General features: G+C 39.9%; 1 protein-coding gene across 6 annotated transcripts in view; it reads right to left on the bottom strand.

Moving 5' to 3' along the window:
- The window catches only part of DST (dystonin), a 512931-nt gene that overhangs the window by 169281 nt on the left and 326881 nt on the right, over positions 1 to 16769 (bottom strand). For 4 of the 6 annotated variants that reach the window (XM_055079784.1, XM_055079785.1, XM_024121802.2 and 1 more), the window contains 16 exons: positions 15785 to 15904; positions 13256 to 13351; positions 12635 to 12762; positions 9470 to 9563; positions 9019 to 9173; positions 7512 to 7974; positions 7302 to 7430; positions 7071 to 7148; positions 6831 to 6992; positions 6637 to 6741; positions 3920 to 4015; positions 2954 to 3079; positions 2198 to 2350; positions 1855 to 2009; positions 1522 to 1648; positions 868 to 1051 (listed from right to left, as the gene is read on the bottom strand). In XM_055079784.1, the coding sequence (XP_054935759.1) occupies positions 868 to 1051; positions 1522 to 1648; positions 1855 to 2009; positions 2198 to 2350; positions 2954 to 3079; positions 3920 to 4015; positions 6637 to 6741; positions 6831 to 6992; positions 7071 to 7148; positions 7302 to 7430; positions 7512 to 7974; positions 9019 to 9173; positions 9470 to 9563; positions 12635 to 12762; positions 13256 to 13351; positions 15785 to 15904 (2371 nt within the window). Of the gene's footprint in view, positions 1 to 867; positions 1052 to 1521; positions 1649 to 1854; positions 2010 to 2197; positions 2351 to 2953; positions 3080 to 3919; positions 4016 to 6636; positions 6742 to 6830; positions 6993 to 7070; positions 7149 to 7301; positions 7431 to 7511; positions 7975 to 9018; positions 9174 to 9469; positions 9564 to 9681; positions 10057 to 12634; positions 12763 to 13255; positions 13352 to 15784; positions 15905 to 16769 lie in introns of those variants that run through there. The other 2 variants (XM_007107821.4, XM_007107818.4) reach the window with 2 other exon arrangements.

The following is a 16769-nucleotide window of genomic DNA, read 5'->3' as shown; positions in this document are numbered from 1 at the left end:
TTATATTAGTAGCAGATTAGTAATAAAAACTAAATTAAAATCCTTTAAAATGAAAGGTAAAGATTATGTTAATGTTTAAAAATTTTTTAAATAGAGTATTACTACTAAGTTTTTTTTGTCTCTAAGATATATCAAGTGTTTGGAATAAAATTTATTTTATTTTATTTTTATTTTTATTTTTTGCGGTACACGGGCCTCTCACTGTTGTGGCCTCTCCCGCCACAGACCACAGGCTCTGGACGCACAGGCCCAGCGGCCATGGCTCACGGGCCCAGCCACTCTGCGGCACGTGGGATCCCCCCGGACCAGGGCATGAACCTGCGTCCCCCGCACCGGCAGGGGGACTCCCAACCACTGCGCCACCAGGGAAGCCCTAAAATTTATATTTAACAAAAGTTAACATGACAAAATCTTTTCCTTCAACCCCTGTATAAAATTCAGGTTTGGTTATAGGAACTCTCTGCCCTTTGCTCTCAGTTTTGCTGTGAATCTAAAACTGCTCTAAGAAGTCTTTAAAAAATCCAAGTTTGGTACATGGAAAAATAATTGAAACTTTTCTGAAACTAAAAGATCATCATTCTGAACATTACATTGCAAAACAGTGAAAATGTTTAAAAGTAGATAGACTAAGAATTCACTGTCATACGACTTGGTTGACATCTTCTTATTAATTCATCATTGGGAAATAACTGAATCCCTCCTTGAATCTTCCTACCTCAAACATGCATTTAATGTTCCAATAATTGTTTCTACCTATTACAGGTGGAGTGACAAAATATACCTAAGATTGAGATTCCCATTGATAGCAGAAAATAGCCTGGACTAAACACCCATGGGGAGAAAAAGGCAAGGATTCCCATGCTTTACCTCTTTCTGCAGATTTAAGAAGTTCTTGATAATACTGCTTACACACATTAACCTCCTTTTCCAGTTGTGTTATATCTGAACCTGAAAATATTTGGGATTCCTGGCTATCTTCGAGAAAATCTTCAAAACGAGACTGTAGATTACTCAGAACTTGCTGATGTTCACCAGGTAACATTGTCTTTATCTAAGGAAGACCAGTGATCCATTATAGTACTAAGAGTAAAATTTCAAAAGGACAGATCTCAAGTGGGTCTCATGGGACATGAGTTTATGTTAATAGTCATAAATAGAAAACCACTGGAAATTAATTTTTTCTTCATTTACAATCTTAGGTTTTAAAAGACGAGAAAAAACAAGACTATAAAATTTAATAAATGAAATCAAACTACACCCATCTCTATATGCGCAAACACTATACCGTGTCTCCCAATGAAAATGTAAACCCTGAATGAAGTATGGGATTTCCAGATCCCCCAGTTCTTAGAAAATGCCTCGTATACAGCAGGCGTAGGACAGATATTCATTGAATGAATGACTATTATCATGGATCTGCTCGACTCCATCTTACCCCAGAGAAAATACAAAACCCACCCCTCATGACAAGGGGCCCCAAATCTTTGGACAGGTTAGGTGGATGTGTAGATTTATACTTACTGAAGCCACACTGCTAGCTCGGATTCTGTCAATTTCATTGATGAGATAGTGCCAGGAGACCACACTCTTCATGTTTATGTGAGACTCATGCCAAAGGGTCAGGACGTTCTGATACTGCTGCTCGATTCTGAAATATATGAAAGAAAACTCAGATTCAGCCTTTCCACTCCCTCTGAACACAAGCTACAATTTTTCTTTGTGTTTGTGACATATACTAGGTTTCCTAGTTCTAGGTCCTCCTGATCCTATGAGCTTTGTCAAAGCACTGATTGTTTCTTTAACCTTCAGAGAATTCCACAGCCAGGCCTACATCTGGAGCTAGTGTGCACAAACCTGTTTGCAAAGTCGACCGCCTCTTTATTTGGAGGAGGGACACTGAAGCACACAGACGGGACCATGGCTTCGTTCCCAGTGGGGCTGATGACCTTCCACTTAGCACGATGAGAGTTGTTCGCCAAAACACATTCATCATCTTTGAAAATGGTTATCTGGTTTTAAAAGAAGAACAGAATAACAAGATGAGGTCACTGTGGTACTCATCTTTTTCCATATCCAATCTTGGGATTTTTTTTGTATTTTTGAGGTGGAAAACTTTACCACTAATGAGCAATATGACCTCAGTTTTAAAATATATGAATAATGCCAGAATCTGGTCTGTTTCTAGGAGTTAAAGTACCTCAATTTGTCTGTAGTCACAGATGGCTTTGATCGGAATAGAAGTTTTGAGTGGACAGTCAGGATTTCTTGGCTTCAGCTGAATGATTGTTTTTGCTCTCCCCATCAGGCTTGCGACTGTGCTTTTATACTGCAAAAGCTCTTCTTTCTCTTCCTAGGGAATAACTCAGATGGATTTTAAAAGTAAAAAACGTGTGCACTCTGTTCTTTTAGGGCTTTGCCTAAACGAACTTCACCAGAAGAATCTTCCCTGACCACCTGGTCTAAGCTTTCAATCCCTCCCCACCCCCGCTGATACCTCTCTTCCCTTGTTTTGTTTGGTTGTTTCTTTCCTCCTTCACATTTACCACTATCTAACAAACTACGTATATTTTACTAATTTATCATGTTTATTGAGCCCCATCCCCAGCATATGAGCAGGATTCTTGTCTGTTTTGTTCACTGTTCTATCCCCAGCACCTAAAATAGTGTCTGGGATACAGAAATGCTAACAAGTATTTATGGAATGAATGACTAAACACAGACACACAGAACACAGTGAAAGCATTTTAAAATATTGAGGCAATCACATGAAAAACACTTTTGTTGTATTTGTTACCAAAAAACACTAAAACTGAATGTTTAAATGCTTGATTGAGGCAGAAATATCAAGAGTACCAATAAAACATGAAGTTCTGCACATAGAAAATATAATAAAGCACTAATCTAGTCCTCACTATACATCACTGATGAAACTTGCAGGTTTTCCTGTTCATACCATTGATTCCTGAACGAGGTCCTCCAGCTTGTGAATGCTGCTGGACCTGTCACAGCTGTACTTCCGCTGAATGGCGTCTCTTAGATTCCTCAAGTAATCCGTGGCTTCTTTGGCATCATTGAAAAACTAAGGAAAGATGAAAACTGGCAGTTAAAGTGTATGCAATGTCAGCAAAGCCCAGAGTTGTCAGGTTTGAGTACCAGAGCCCTGTGTGGACCCCTCCTATATGGGAACAGAATAAGATCACAAGACAACTTAGCCAAAATCATTCCTTTAACCAAACACCACTTCTTGAACTTGGATGATGATAATGAATTCTAACTGTCCATCCAAAGTTTATGTCTATAGAGATCAGACTGGTGGCTGCCAAAGGGGAGGGAATGTGGGGGAGGGATGGATGGATTGCAAGTTTAGGATTAGAAGATGCAAACCAGTATATATAGGATGGATAAATAACAAGGTCCTACTGTACAGCACAGGGAACTATATCCAGTATCCTGTGATAAACCATAATGGAAAAGAACATGAAAAATAATATATACATATATATATAACAAAATTTCTCTCTATACTGTGGTTTTGGCTTGATATTATTTTGACTGGACTTCTATTTCACTTTAGGGTCCAAACAGCTATTAATCGGGGGTGAAATTCCAAGAATATTTTAAAACTTCTGAAGAACAGAAAGAAAGCTCTCTGTAATGAAATAGTTCCTTAATAAGAGAAGCATGGACAAAATTAAGATTTTCTGAAATTTTAAGCGGTTTTTAAAGTATTTCTTCCTTACTAGAATGCTTCCATTTACCCTGAAGAACATATATCCCTATACCCTACAAAGAAAACATTCTGGTTTCTTTCCCCTGAACACCACATACATGCATCTTAACAGTACATTATGGAAATGTTTTCTGTAACTCAGCCAAAACTTCAATACCATCGATCAACGTGGTGATTCTGCCTCCATACCTCGAAATAAGCACTGTTCTCCTTTATGTGCTTCTCTACGCACTGGCAGAGCTGCAGGATCCAGCTCCACTGCGTCTGCATCGCCGCTCGGTAGGCCTGACAGGTAAAACATAGCCACTGTTGCCGTCTGGACAGTAAGACACACAACTTACTTCTCAAGGATAAAAGACTCTAGTTTCTACATAGATGATGAGAATTCTTTAACAGAGTAAGACTTGAAAAATTGGGGTAGTCAAATGTCCCTCTAAACTACGAGTTCCCAGTTGTACAAAGCCAGCCCTAAAAGTTTAAATATAAATTTTTCAATCAGTCCAGTCACTTTCTTTCCAATTTTTAGCTTCTTGACATTTTTTTCTTAAAATATATGGAAAAAGCTAGCTCTGGCTGTTTTTCCTTGAAAACCTCTTTAATATTAGAAATGGATGCAAGCTATCCCAGCTTTTTAGAAAACCAACCCTCCACCAGCCAACACTTGCCTATATGCCATCTTCAGATATGCCTCCTTCATGACATTTTCCTTCATCTTTCTTTTTTCTGAATTTTTCTATTACTGTATCATAAAATATCCCTCCTGACACAAAAATACATGGTCTGTAGTTTTCTCTGTCTTTGCTTCCAAAACTAGTCTGGAAGCTCTTGGCAGGGGTGGGGGTGATTTATTTGTTTTTACCGGGACTGTTTGGGGAGGGTGGAAAAGGGCATAAGCAATCCCTTATTAGTGTAATTCTGGAATTACATTCAAGATAATACTAGGGGGACTTCCCTGGTGGCACAGTGGTTAAGAATCTGCCTGCCAATGCAGGGGACACGGGTTCGAGCCCTGGTCGGGGAAGATCCCACATGCCGCGGAGCAACTAAGCCTGTGCGCCACAACTACTGAGCCTGTGCTCTAGAGCCCACGAGCCACAACTACTGAGCCCATGTGCCACAACTACTGAAGCCCACGTGCCTGGAGCCCGTGCTCGGCAACAAGAGAAGAGTAGCCCTCGCTCACCACAACTAGAGAATGCTGACGTGCGGCAACGAAGACCCAAAACGGCCAAAAATTTAAAAAAAGAAAAGATAATACTAGGAATTTTTATTTCATACGTTTTTACTTGAATTTTTATTTACCACTTGGTGTCTCTTTCCTGAGAGCAAAAATATTGTAGAAAAGACACCTACTTACTAGAAAACATGAAACACACTTTAATATTTAAGGTTCAGTTCATTGGCTTCCAGAAGAGGGCGCCCTTGATGCTCTAATGACTGTCTTACGTAAGGCTGTCCTTCCTCCTGGAAAAAACACTCCTGCTGAGCTCTGTCCAGGCAGCTTTCTGGGTGGAATGCATAAGGCAGCACTGGAAATCTGGCAACACATCCTGATCACATTACCTGCTCCCTCCAATTAAGCTACTTGAGTAAACTGGCTATAAAAGACACATCGTGCATGGTCAGATTATTGGTTTCTTTTTCACATAAAATATAAAATAGTTAATAATTAACTATTATCCATTGCCCACAAGACATTGGATGGGCCCATGGAATCATAAGGACGACTACGGCTTAATTCTATTGTTCCAGAGATTTTCAGTTAATTAGACTAAGAGCTCTACCTAAAAGTAATCAGGTTCACATCCACATTTTCTATTCCCATCAAAATTCTCAACCTACAATCGTATTTCCTAACAGCTTTCATCTCCCTACTCCAAAGAATATCTATCCCACTTTTAGTTGATCATCATAGAAAAGTATATCCAGACCCTTCATGATTCTAATTTCCTTTCCCTAGTGCCACCCTACCTTCTGTGTCTTTAACAACCCTATGCAGCATTTCCTGGGGATGAAAATCACGTTTTTATATGAAAGGTCACCTATAATATTCCCAAGACCACCAAGTGAGGCCTAGAATTTTATGAATCTTTTGTGTCACGAAGACTTATTTCAGTGAACAAAGACTCTCAGATTCCTTTCTTCAATTGCGTGTCCCATTGTAAGCATAGCTTCATTTTTCTTCCTCTGGAAATACACATCTGTCCACGTTACCTCCTTCTCGCCCTCTTACATCACTCCCTGCACATTCAGCCAGTCACTAGCTCTAACCAGTAGATATCAGGCCCCAAAAGTAAACACACCCCACCCCACCGCCACCCCACGGGCAGCCTGATAAACCCTAGGTCAACCCTCCCCTTCTGGGTCTGAAATGTGTGTGTTACACCCTGAGGACACACCTCACAAAACCAGATCATGAATACAATTAGTAAATTAAATAATAATAACTAGTACTTCTTGAGAACCTACTGTGTACCAAGAACTGAACTAAATAGTAAGAGTACGTTCTTCTTCTTCTCACACAACTCTATGGGTTAGAAGCAATTTCCCCCATTTTAGGTAGGTGAATGGGACTGAGCAAGGTTATGTCCCTGGGGCAGTGTCATATGGTTAGGAAGAAATATCAACCTCAAAGCCTGTCAAGTCAAGGTCCTTCACAGTTACTGTACTACATCTCTTTGGCCACAGGGGTTGACAAATTACCTTTATTGGAAGTGATGAGTGGGTGACACACTTCAGCAGAACTGAAGGCAAATCAGTATGATCTGTCAGAAACATTCTTTTTGATTCAGGTTATAATAGAAGTTTGATAGTTTGCATTTTTCAATTTATCAACAATAGAAGAACCTGAAGGGTAATAATCAAATGTCTGTATTCCACTGTGACTATTATACTTTCTGACTTACCTCAATGGTTAATCGGGCTGGGTGATTTTCCAGAAGCAGCTGCTCTGCTATCTCCTGAACTGCTTTAATATTTTCTTCCTTTTGATCAAGTTCTCTCATTAATTCCTAATTTAAAGAAACAAGCAAGAAATATGTTAGAAAATGATAAAACCTGAAATGTATTTTTAACATCCAGTTACAAAAGTCATACTCACAGCATGGTAATCTTTTTTCCGGGCTATGTTGGTATTTCTTTCACTCCAGTCATAAGCAACTTCCTCCTCTTCTTTTTCATTCAACCAAATAAGCTCATTAGTTGCACGAGTTACAAAATTGTGGAGCGTATCAAGGTGCCGTTCCTGATTCCTGGATGTGTTCTTTACAAGGAGAATCATTGTAAGAATCGTGTCTTTGCCACATAGAGGTAAGGGGAACAGAAAGTTAAAAAAACTTACCAAGAGTTTTGCATACTGATTTTCTAATCTGTGCAACTTTTCTGCATAAGTTAGTTTAAGAGGTGCCGTCATCTGGATCTATAACATGGGATAAAAAGACAGCAAGGTTAGGAATCGTAAGGAATTCTAATTCACAAGCAATGTATCGTTTACCCTGTTACAACAGGGTCTTTATAGAAAGAGAAAAACAGAAGCTGGGATGAAATACATACAGATTTCAAATTCACATACCTCACTAATCTTAGCTTCTTTGAGGCTAGATTCAAATTCTTCAATAGCTTGGTGAACATTTTTATGATTTTCTAAATGGCTTTCAACACTTGGCAAATCTGATCCCCATTCAGTGCGGTCCAGCTGCACCTTTAAATAGAAAGATATAAGGTTTGAAAAAGAAACTGGTAGCAATAAAGCCTGAAATTCAGGTAAAGTAAATATTTTTACCTGCATCTCATCAACCCAATTCAAAAGATCCTGAACAAATTTCATGTTGATTTCCTCTTCTGTTAAATTCTGATCCAGTAGAGACGACTTGAGAAGGGGTTTTCGGATCTGCATCAGCTTCAGAGTTTGCAGGGAATTTGTCTCCACTCCTGAGCTGAAATTTGGAACTAATCCTGATGGGAAGCCAGGTGTATACGCAGGAGTGACAGATGGGGTCAGGCGGGAAGTCAGCCCTGACGACAGGCCTGAGGTCACGCTGGACGGGGTCAGGGAAGGCGTTAGACCCTGGGTCAGCCCTGAGTTCAGACTGGCGTTTAAGGTCTGTGCAAACCCTGAGTTTAAACTCTGAGTGATTCCTGATATCATGAGCTTCGTCTGCTCCGCTGTCAGCACGCGGCCTTTGCTGTACACTGAGGAACATTCATTCCTTAAGGCCAGGATGTCATCGCGCAGTTTTGCAACCCTGAAAAGAAAATCAAAAGGGATAAGCTATAATAGAAGAGGCATTTTTCTCAAAGAGTGAACTCTAATGCAAACTAGGGACTTTAATTAACAATAATGTATCAATATTGGCTCATCAGCTGTAACAAATGCATCACACTAGTGCAAGATGTTACTAACAGGAGAAGGGGCTTTGAGGATGGATATGGGAACTCTGGACTTTCCACTCAATTTTTCTATAAACCTAAACGGCTCAAATAAAGTCTATTTTAAAATATCATTGTAATCATATTGATAAAAGTTTGCATCACAATTTTTTTCAATGAATGTTGTACTATAAGTACTCTGCATATTATCATGATTTTTATAACTATAATTTATAATGAACACAATTACTACACTATAATATGATCATTCTCCGACAACTTGACATGTAGGATTCCAAATTTTTGTTACTATAAAATATTTCTGACATGAACAAAGGCTTTTTTTCCTATATTTATTTAAATATTTCCTATATTTCGAATTACTATAGATTCCTAAAAGTGGACTTACTGGGTCAAAGCATCATTTATAATTTTTGCTTTATATATCTTATGTATTTAGATATTTACATATATAATATATATAGCATTCAACCTGAAAGGTTCCATTCCTACTCCCAAACCTACTTCTCAGAGATACAGACGTTTATGCACATATATTTCTTCCAATACTTTATTAGGAACATTTTCATGATAAGATAAACAGAAAACTGAAATGCTGACTTAAAAGATAATTTTCTCATACTGTCCCTTTTTCAAATATCACACATGAATATTTCAACTGTATGTTAGTTACTACAGCATTAAATATTATATGTATCATAAAATTTTTTTCTATTACTTATCTTTGAAGAACAAAACCTACTAAACACACACAAATATGACAGAATTAACAGGACACACATTTTCAACAAAAAAGAGCTGAAGAAATATTTCATAAAATTGTCACACTCTACATTCTTAATGCAGGTGCCATGAAACAGTCACCCAGAAGGACAGGGCTGACTAACAAGCACTCTTACCTCTGTACCAACTGGTCTGCCTGGTAGTATTTTCCATCAATAAGAATCTGTACATCAATTACATGCTGGCGTAAAAGGTTCTCACATTCAAGGACATACCCGGCAATTTCTGCTTCATTCTGAAACTGCACCCCCGATTCTAATCTTTTAGAATCCTGTATTTTTAAAAGAACTCAATATTAATTCTACATTAATTAATTAATTAATTAAACAAGTTTCAAAACTAGCCTCAAATATAAAACTCGAAGTATTAGAACAGAAGCTACTTGGATTTTCTCTGTTTTCCCTTTTGCTTCAAAAACATGTTTTCCCTCAAGAAAGCAAAGTAATCATAATCTTTAACAAACTTTGTTTCAGTAGACCAATCTACCCAATGTTATGCAAAGTTTCAGTTCATCCGAACACACTGACCCATCTACTGAAATCCCAACAGCTCCTGAAATGAACTTACAGACTGGAGAGCATTTCGGGCAAGCATCAGTTTGTCTTCGCAAATGACACTGCCCCTCTGAACTCGGCTGGCAATCTGCTGCAACATGTCCAACCTAAAAGAAGGAACGAAATAAAATAAAGCCTCCCCCTCTAAAGTCATAGAGTTGGCCATCCCTGAAAAATGCAGCCCACCAAAAGAGAAAACACAATCCCACACCAATGACTCCATACCTGTGCCCATCAAAGGATTCATTGCCAAAGCTAATGCAGGAATTGATCAGCGTTGGACCACAATGAACTGAGAGGAAATTTTCATTTGAATCAAGACTGGTTCGTGTGCTAGTCCTGTTACTAAACACAGAATCACTGCTACGGTAACTGTAACTACTGCTGTGCATTCTTATCCTTGCAATGATGTTCTTTCCTCCACCATTAAAAGTAGACTCAAAAGTAGAAGGTCTACAAAAAGTGCTACTTCTAACGGTGAAGAGTGGCAGCTGAATGGTACAGCTTTTAATGGCTCCTTAAATATGCTCCAACGTGCATATTCAACACACAGCAAATAATACACTGATAGCTATTCATTAGAATCTCGCCTAGAGCCATGGGTTTACTAGCTGAGGTCTGCCTTTTGTAGCTTGCACTAAAACCCTACAAGTATGGGCAAGGCAGGCTGACTGGGGCGTCACTGGAGAAGACTTGCCAAATATTTTCACCAAGAGTCATCCACTTGCAACTGCCTCAGAAACAACTCTGATGCCTCCCAGGAGCCCAGGTACGATTAGAAAAGGTTATTCCGGCAAATCATCAGCTAAAAGAACAGAAATAGTCGATCAGACCCTGATCACAGCTTTTTGGAAAAGGCCAGGTCTGTACTGAACAACACAGGGTTAAAAACTGATACTTACAAGCACCTATAAACAAATGAGTTTGATGAGAAGCAAAGTACTTTTCCTTTTTAACCACCATAGTGTTTGTTGATTAGGTTAAATTAACTGGAAAACTGTCCATTTACCTTTCTTTACAGGATGCGCTCCCAGGAATGTTAGGTCTAATCGTACTAAAGATACTTTACATTTTTAAAAGCCAAAGTGTTAAGAAGAATATCAGTGCAATGCTTGCAAATTTAATTTGTCTGTGCTTATTTTTCCTTTCTATAGGTTATTACCTGGCCTAAGATCATTGGCTCTTTCGCGTCTGTTCTTTACACACTCCCATGCTGCACAGCTATTATTTTGCAATACAGAGTTAATGCCAAAAAAAACCTTGTTGCATCAAGAAAAATGAAGGCATTGAATCAGCCAAGCTCCTAAATATTTTCCTATCCCTAACACTGCAAGGCCAAACTGTTGCCTCTCCACCTAGAGGTAGATACTGTTCTTTTCAGAAGGCAAGGAAAGGAAATTTGAGAGTGCCATGTCAGATATAGCTAGTAAAAAGAAAAGCACAAATAGCAATAGCATCCATCACCTAACATTTCTGAAGCAACTGTTACATGCCAGGAAAGTAACTAATCATTTCACAGACATACTCAGAACCACCAAATGCAGTAGGTACTATTACATCCTGTTTACAAATGAAGAAACTGAAGCTTAGCGAGGTTACTGAATCTAAGATTACATGGCTTGTACACTGAGCTAGTAACTCATCCAGGATTGACTGGCTCCTAGACCTCGAACTCTTAAAACCATAGCATTCTTTCATTAACGTATATTAAAATCCAGCCGCTATTCTGTCGACTAAAATCTACTGCGTACTCTTTCTGTGGCATCCTTTTCCATTCTTTCCGATGAGAAGCTGAGCATCCCATCTGAACCACCCAGAATTATCTCCTCCATAAAAGGTCCCTCCTGGGTATTTCGAGCTTGTTATGGTTCTAATGATCCAGTTATGTAGATAGAATATGCTGCTTTAACAAGAGTGTCATCAGTGATTTAATAAAGGCCTGACAAGTTAGACCTGCCCCTGTATCTTCAACACATTAGTTTATATTTCTTCCATGTGGAAGTTACGAGGGGGCGCAGAGGGCATCAGGATACTGATAGCAGGCAGGGTGTTAAGTGTTGGCGACACAAGGAACTACAAAAACAGGAATTTGTCTCCACGTTACTAGAGCTCACAACTGTAGAATGGGCAGCCCTTAACCAATCACAGACACAAATACAAAATTACAATGGAGATGAGGGCTATGAAGAAGCAATCCATATAAACAGGAGGGTTATCACCAAGACGTCTGAACCAACCCGGGAGACTGTGGAAAGTTTCTGGAGGAAATTACATTGAAGCCGAGATCTGAGAAAGATGAGGAGTAAAGAGGGGATGAAACAGACTTCCCAGCCAAAGGATCAAACAGTACAGAGATCTCATAAATGGGGGAGGCTGGGACCTTGGCAAGTCAGAGCTCCTGAGAGGTAGACGGCATGACCGCACTGCAGTAGCGAGGTGACGTGGGGCCAGTCGGGCCTGAGGGCGATGCCTGGCCTGGCCACCGGTCCCCAGGCTGTAAGGCCAGCCCCATGGACTCAGGCCACACAAGCCCCACACACCACAAGTCAGGCTGGGATATAAGGACTATCCCAGAGACACATCCATCCAACAAATGTGTCCTGAAGACCAAGCAGGACCTTCCCCGGCAGCTGGGTGTAGAGGGAGAGAAAGGATGAAGGTCAGTGATGTTTTCAAGGCAAAAGAGCAGAGAGGGAACTTGAGCCAGCATTTACTAAGTGTTCTCTGTGGCCTCACTGCCCTTCAAATAGAGGGTTCACTGCCCCGTAGAAAGAGGGCTGTAGCCAAAAATACAACAAAAAACAAGATAAGTTCATGGTTAGTCTATGTTATGTATGGATGAACTTCTGGATCCAGGCCCTGGCGACTTAAAAGTCAGTTGGAGAAATTCTCACGGGTCATCCTGATTGGCTTTAAAACTGTAACCATCATATGAGATGAGATTTCACACACCAGCCTAGGCTCTCTTCAAACACTACTTCACTGATTCCTCCTCAAACCTCTTGGAAGAGTTTCTAGATAAGAAAATGGAGACTCAGAAAGGCTCAGTGACTTACTCAAGGTCACACAGCCAAGGGAATGAAAAAGGTAAATGTTGGTCTCCAACGCTTAAGTTCTTTCCACGACACAGGCTGACCCCTCCCACTGGACACCCAGGGCAGAGGACATCCCCACTCACCTTTCCACTTCGGGACGAAGAGCCTTCTCCCTCTCAAGCATGGCAATGATGAGCTTTCCCCACTCCTTTTCTATGTCATTGGGATGATAACCTTGAAGGAGTTTGATGCGTCCAAATTCTATCCAAATCTAGAGAAAACAACAACAAAAAAGTTAATGTGAAGCAAAGATGTAAAAAATTATGTTTCTTACATCAAGGTAGATTATTAAAGATAACATTGGATATCTTATGATACCACTTATATGTGGTGTCTAAAATATGACACAAATGAACTTTATGGAATAGAAACAGACTCACAGACATAGAGAACAGACTTGTGGTTGCCAAGGTGGAAGGGGGGTGAGGGAGGGATGGATTGGGAGTTTGGGGTTAGCAGACACAAACTATTATATATAAGATGGATAAACAACAAGGTCCTACTGTATAATAGCACAGGGAACTATATTTATTATGCTGTGATAAACCATAATGGAAAAGAATATGAAAAAGAATATACACATATGTATAACTGAATCACTTTGCGGTACAACAGAAATTAACACAACATTGTAAATCAAGTATACTTCAATAAAATTTTTTTAAAAGATTACATTTGACAATACAAAGGAAATTTCTGCTTACCTCTAATAATTTATACAGGCGTTTAATTTTTGATTTTTCTGTCTCCTTTGGTGGAATTTCTGTTTCTTTAAACTGTAAATACTGATTATAAAGTGCCTAAAAAGAAAGGGAAAAGCAATGAAGGGCCAAACTTCAAAGACTTGTTTTCATTATCACATAATGTCACCACTTCAAACGCTATTTACTCTGTCGCGTGCCCTCGGTGGCATTCCTTTATAAAACAGACACTCAAGGACGCTGCTGATTCCCAGCCAGTCGGGAACCAGGCTGCATGGGATCTGAGGAGGGTGTAATTATGGCTATGAGCCCTGATTCAACATAGGCTACCCAGCCATCTGGATAGTGAAAACCACAGCAGTATCTACTGCGGCTCTACTGACACTCTCTCTTTATCCAAACAAGAAGATACATACTTTAAAAGATCCACTTTCCAAATGCTGTACTTTAGCTTTTAGTTTTTGGAAAAATCATCTGATGCAATTCCCATAAAAAGGGGTGGGGAGCATTCTCTATTTCATGGTCTATCCTTGAAAACAGAATTCTCATCAGATAGATAGGACTAAAATTTCGTCTCAATGTCCCATTGACCAAATTAAGCAGATCTTTTATTATTATTACTATTATTTTTAAATTTTTGCTGTGTTGGGTCTTCGTTTCTGTGCGAGGGCTTTCTCCAGTTGTGGCAAGCGGGGGCCACTCTTCATCGCGGTGCGCGGCCCTCTCACTATCGCGGCCTCTCTTGTTGCGGAGCACAGGCTCCAGACACGCACGCTCAGTAGTTGTGGCTCACGGGCCTAGTTGCTCCGCGGCATGTGGGATCCTCCCAGACCAGGGATCGAACCCGTGTCCCCTGCATTAGCAGGTAGATTCTCAACCACTGTGCCACCAGGGAAGCCCTAAGCAGATCTTATAAGTAAATGAAGACAGATGCTATTGGTTGCTGCTATTATTATAAAAGTTTGAACCATATACTTAAATTACTATCTAATTTATAGATATTAACTTGGGAATCTCTTAAATAGTTTTATTATATTTATTAACAAGGACCATATAAAAATTATATTTATTAACAAGGACCATATAAAAATTATGTTGATAAAACGTCTCCACATTTAATAAGTGTATGCTAATTATTTCATCCTAATTCATGCTGCTTTAAAACAAGTCCCTGCAAACATTCAGGCAGGCAGACACGTTTCTTTAAAGGATTCCACTTAATGTTTTGCTAGCTAATAAAATTATTTGGTATTTCCCCACAATATATTTTTTTCCTGTATCACATCCTATCCCAGGCACCAGTCAGTAATCTGTGTAGTCACTCGAACTTCTTTAATAATTTAAGAATCTGCATTAATCAGAAGCCAGCAAGAATTTACTCAAATGTCTGGACAAAAGGAATCCATCTGGAAATAAGTGGAACTTGAAATCTGAAAACTGGGTTAAACTCAAAATGCACCGTTTCAGGATGTCCATAGGTGAATAAGCACGGAATGCCATCATGGGGTACCCACTGTTCACAGTAGACATGCTGATAGAAGGGGGAGGAAAGCTTTCCTGCCGGGAGAGGTTCCAGCCACAGAGGGAGACATCACACAAACAGCTTCAGAGAGAACTTAAACAGCATCACATCGACACACACCAAGGAACTTTGTGCCAAGGACAAGATCCCCGTGGCAACGTGAATAAAAGCTATTCCACAGATGTTCTGTATAGACTCATGGACACAATTACTAACGTTAACAGGGCCCACCCTGGGTTAGGACCGTTTTTTGCAATGCTAGTCTGATCCAGAAAACAAAGTCTGCAATTCAAGGAATTAGACTTTGTTGTTCATATTCGCATTACCTATTTCTTGAAATAAAGTACACTACTTTGCTATGACAAATCCCAATGTACAAAATGAGACAACTTATTTTCAATAAGTTTCTATATCTGTACTATCTTTTAATATTTCTATAATGTCTCTGCTCAAAGAGATGGACCCAGGTTCTTAAGTAGTAGTAAATGTACTACTAAACCAGGAACTCATTTACTCTGGGAGTCAGGTATGTATTTTTGAATTCATGGTGAAAGATGGTATGTACCTCTTGCCGTACCACAGGAGCCTCTGAGGCCGATTTTTAAGAGGATGTGACCACAGGCACAGGCCCTGCCACGGTCGCATTGCACAAGCTCCCGCCCCCCTCGTGCCCCAGCCATCTGCTGGCTCCAGGCATCTCCCAGGCACCAAAAAGAATCTGGTAACGTCACTTCCAGAAACCTTCCCAAATTAAACCTTAAAACTCTCAACAATTCAAACCAAAGGGACTATAAATTTCTTTAAGATGTTGTCACTATTTCTTTTAATTATTAATGTTGACTTCCATTTTCTCTGTACAATAGGAGATGAATAAATAAGTAATTTGCCTGATGATTGTACCTTGCCAAGGGCAATTTTTCTTCAATTTCTGAAATGATAGAACCATTTCAGCATTATTTAAAAGTTTAATAGTAAACTCAATCCTACTTAACTTCTATAGGGACACAGACCTTGAGTTCTACAGGATTATTAGGAAATGTTCTCTCGGACATAGTGGTCACATGGTGTCTGATCCACTGGATGAGGTAGTTGACCATATTCTGGTATTCAATCCATTTGACTTCAACATCCTACAACGAGAAGATGGCAGAGAAGGTCTGTATCTGCAGATTGTAACATTCACGTCTAACACAATCTGGCCAGAGGTCATTCTGTGGATTTGCAGGGCTTTAAGCCTGACGGAGAGGACCAGCTCCATGTTTTCTTCCTTTCCACCCAGTCCCAATCCTTTCCACTTAAACAGCCTTAAAAACACACTATCAACATCTGACCACTAAGACTAGCCTAAGGAGTGCCAGCTCTGATCCAGGGATCCAGGCTGCCTGAAGCACTGTGTTACAAAGGCTGCAGAGGCTGCATTGAAATGTAGCAGAAAAAAAAGAACACTGTGATCAATTTGGGGTGTTCTCCAGGCACTCAAGAAAGGCAGGCAAAAGGCTTAGCCTGCATAAGCCAGGTTAGTTGCCCTCTCTGCCAACCTAAGTCCACCTTATATCTGAAACTCAAAGAGCTACGCGATACATAGGAAACCAGACAGGAGTGAAAACTAGAGGAAATGTACATGTGGGATGATTCAAGTACTGTTAGACAAACTTTTTTTAAAATGGAGGAGACTGGAAAATTGTAAACTGCTATATTCAATTAAGTATTTGATGACTGCTTATGATGTTCAAAGCATTGTGCTAAGCATTGTAATAAAAATATAATACTTCAAGACATGATCTCTTTTATCAAAGAGTTTCTGTCTAGATGAGGAGGCAAGAGAGAGTCATAATATAAACAGTTACTCAAAATGAAAAGCAGCATTTAAGAAGTGCTGAAGGGCTTCCCTGGTGGCGCAGTGGTTAAGAGTCCGCCTGTCGATGCAGGGGACATGGGTTCGTGCCCCGGTCCGGGAGGATCCCACATGCCACGGAGTGGCTGGGCCCGTGAGCC

The sequence above is a fragment of the Physeter macrocephalus genome, chromosome 18, assembly GCF_002837175.3.
Source record: "Physeter macrocephalus isolate SW-GA chromosome 18, ASM283717v5, whole genome shotgun sequence".
Lineage (NCBI taxonomy): Eukaryota > Metazoa > Chordata > Mammalia > Artiodactyla > Physeteridae > Physeter > Physeter macrocephalus.
This window is presented reverse-complemented; position numbering and strand designations above follow the sequence as displayed.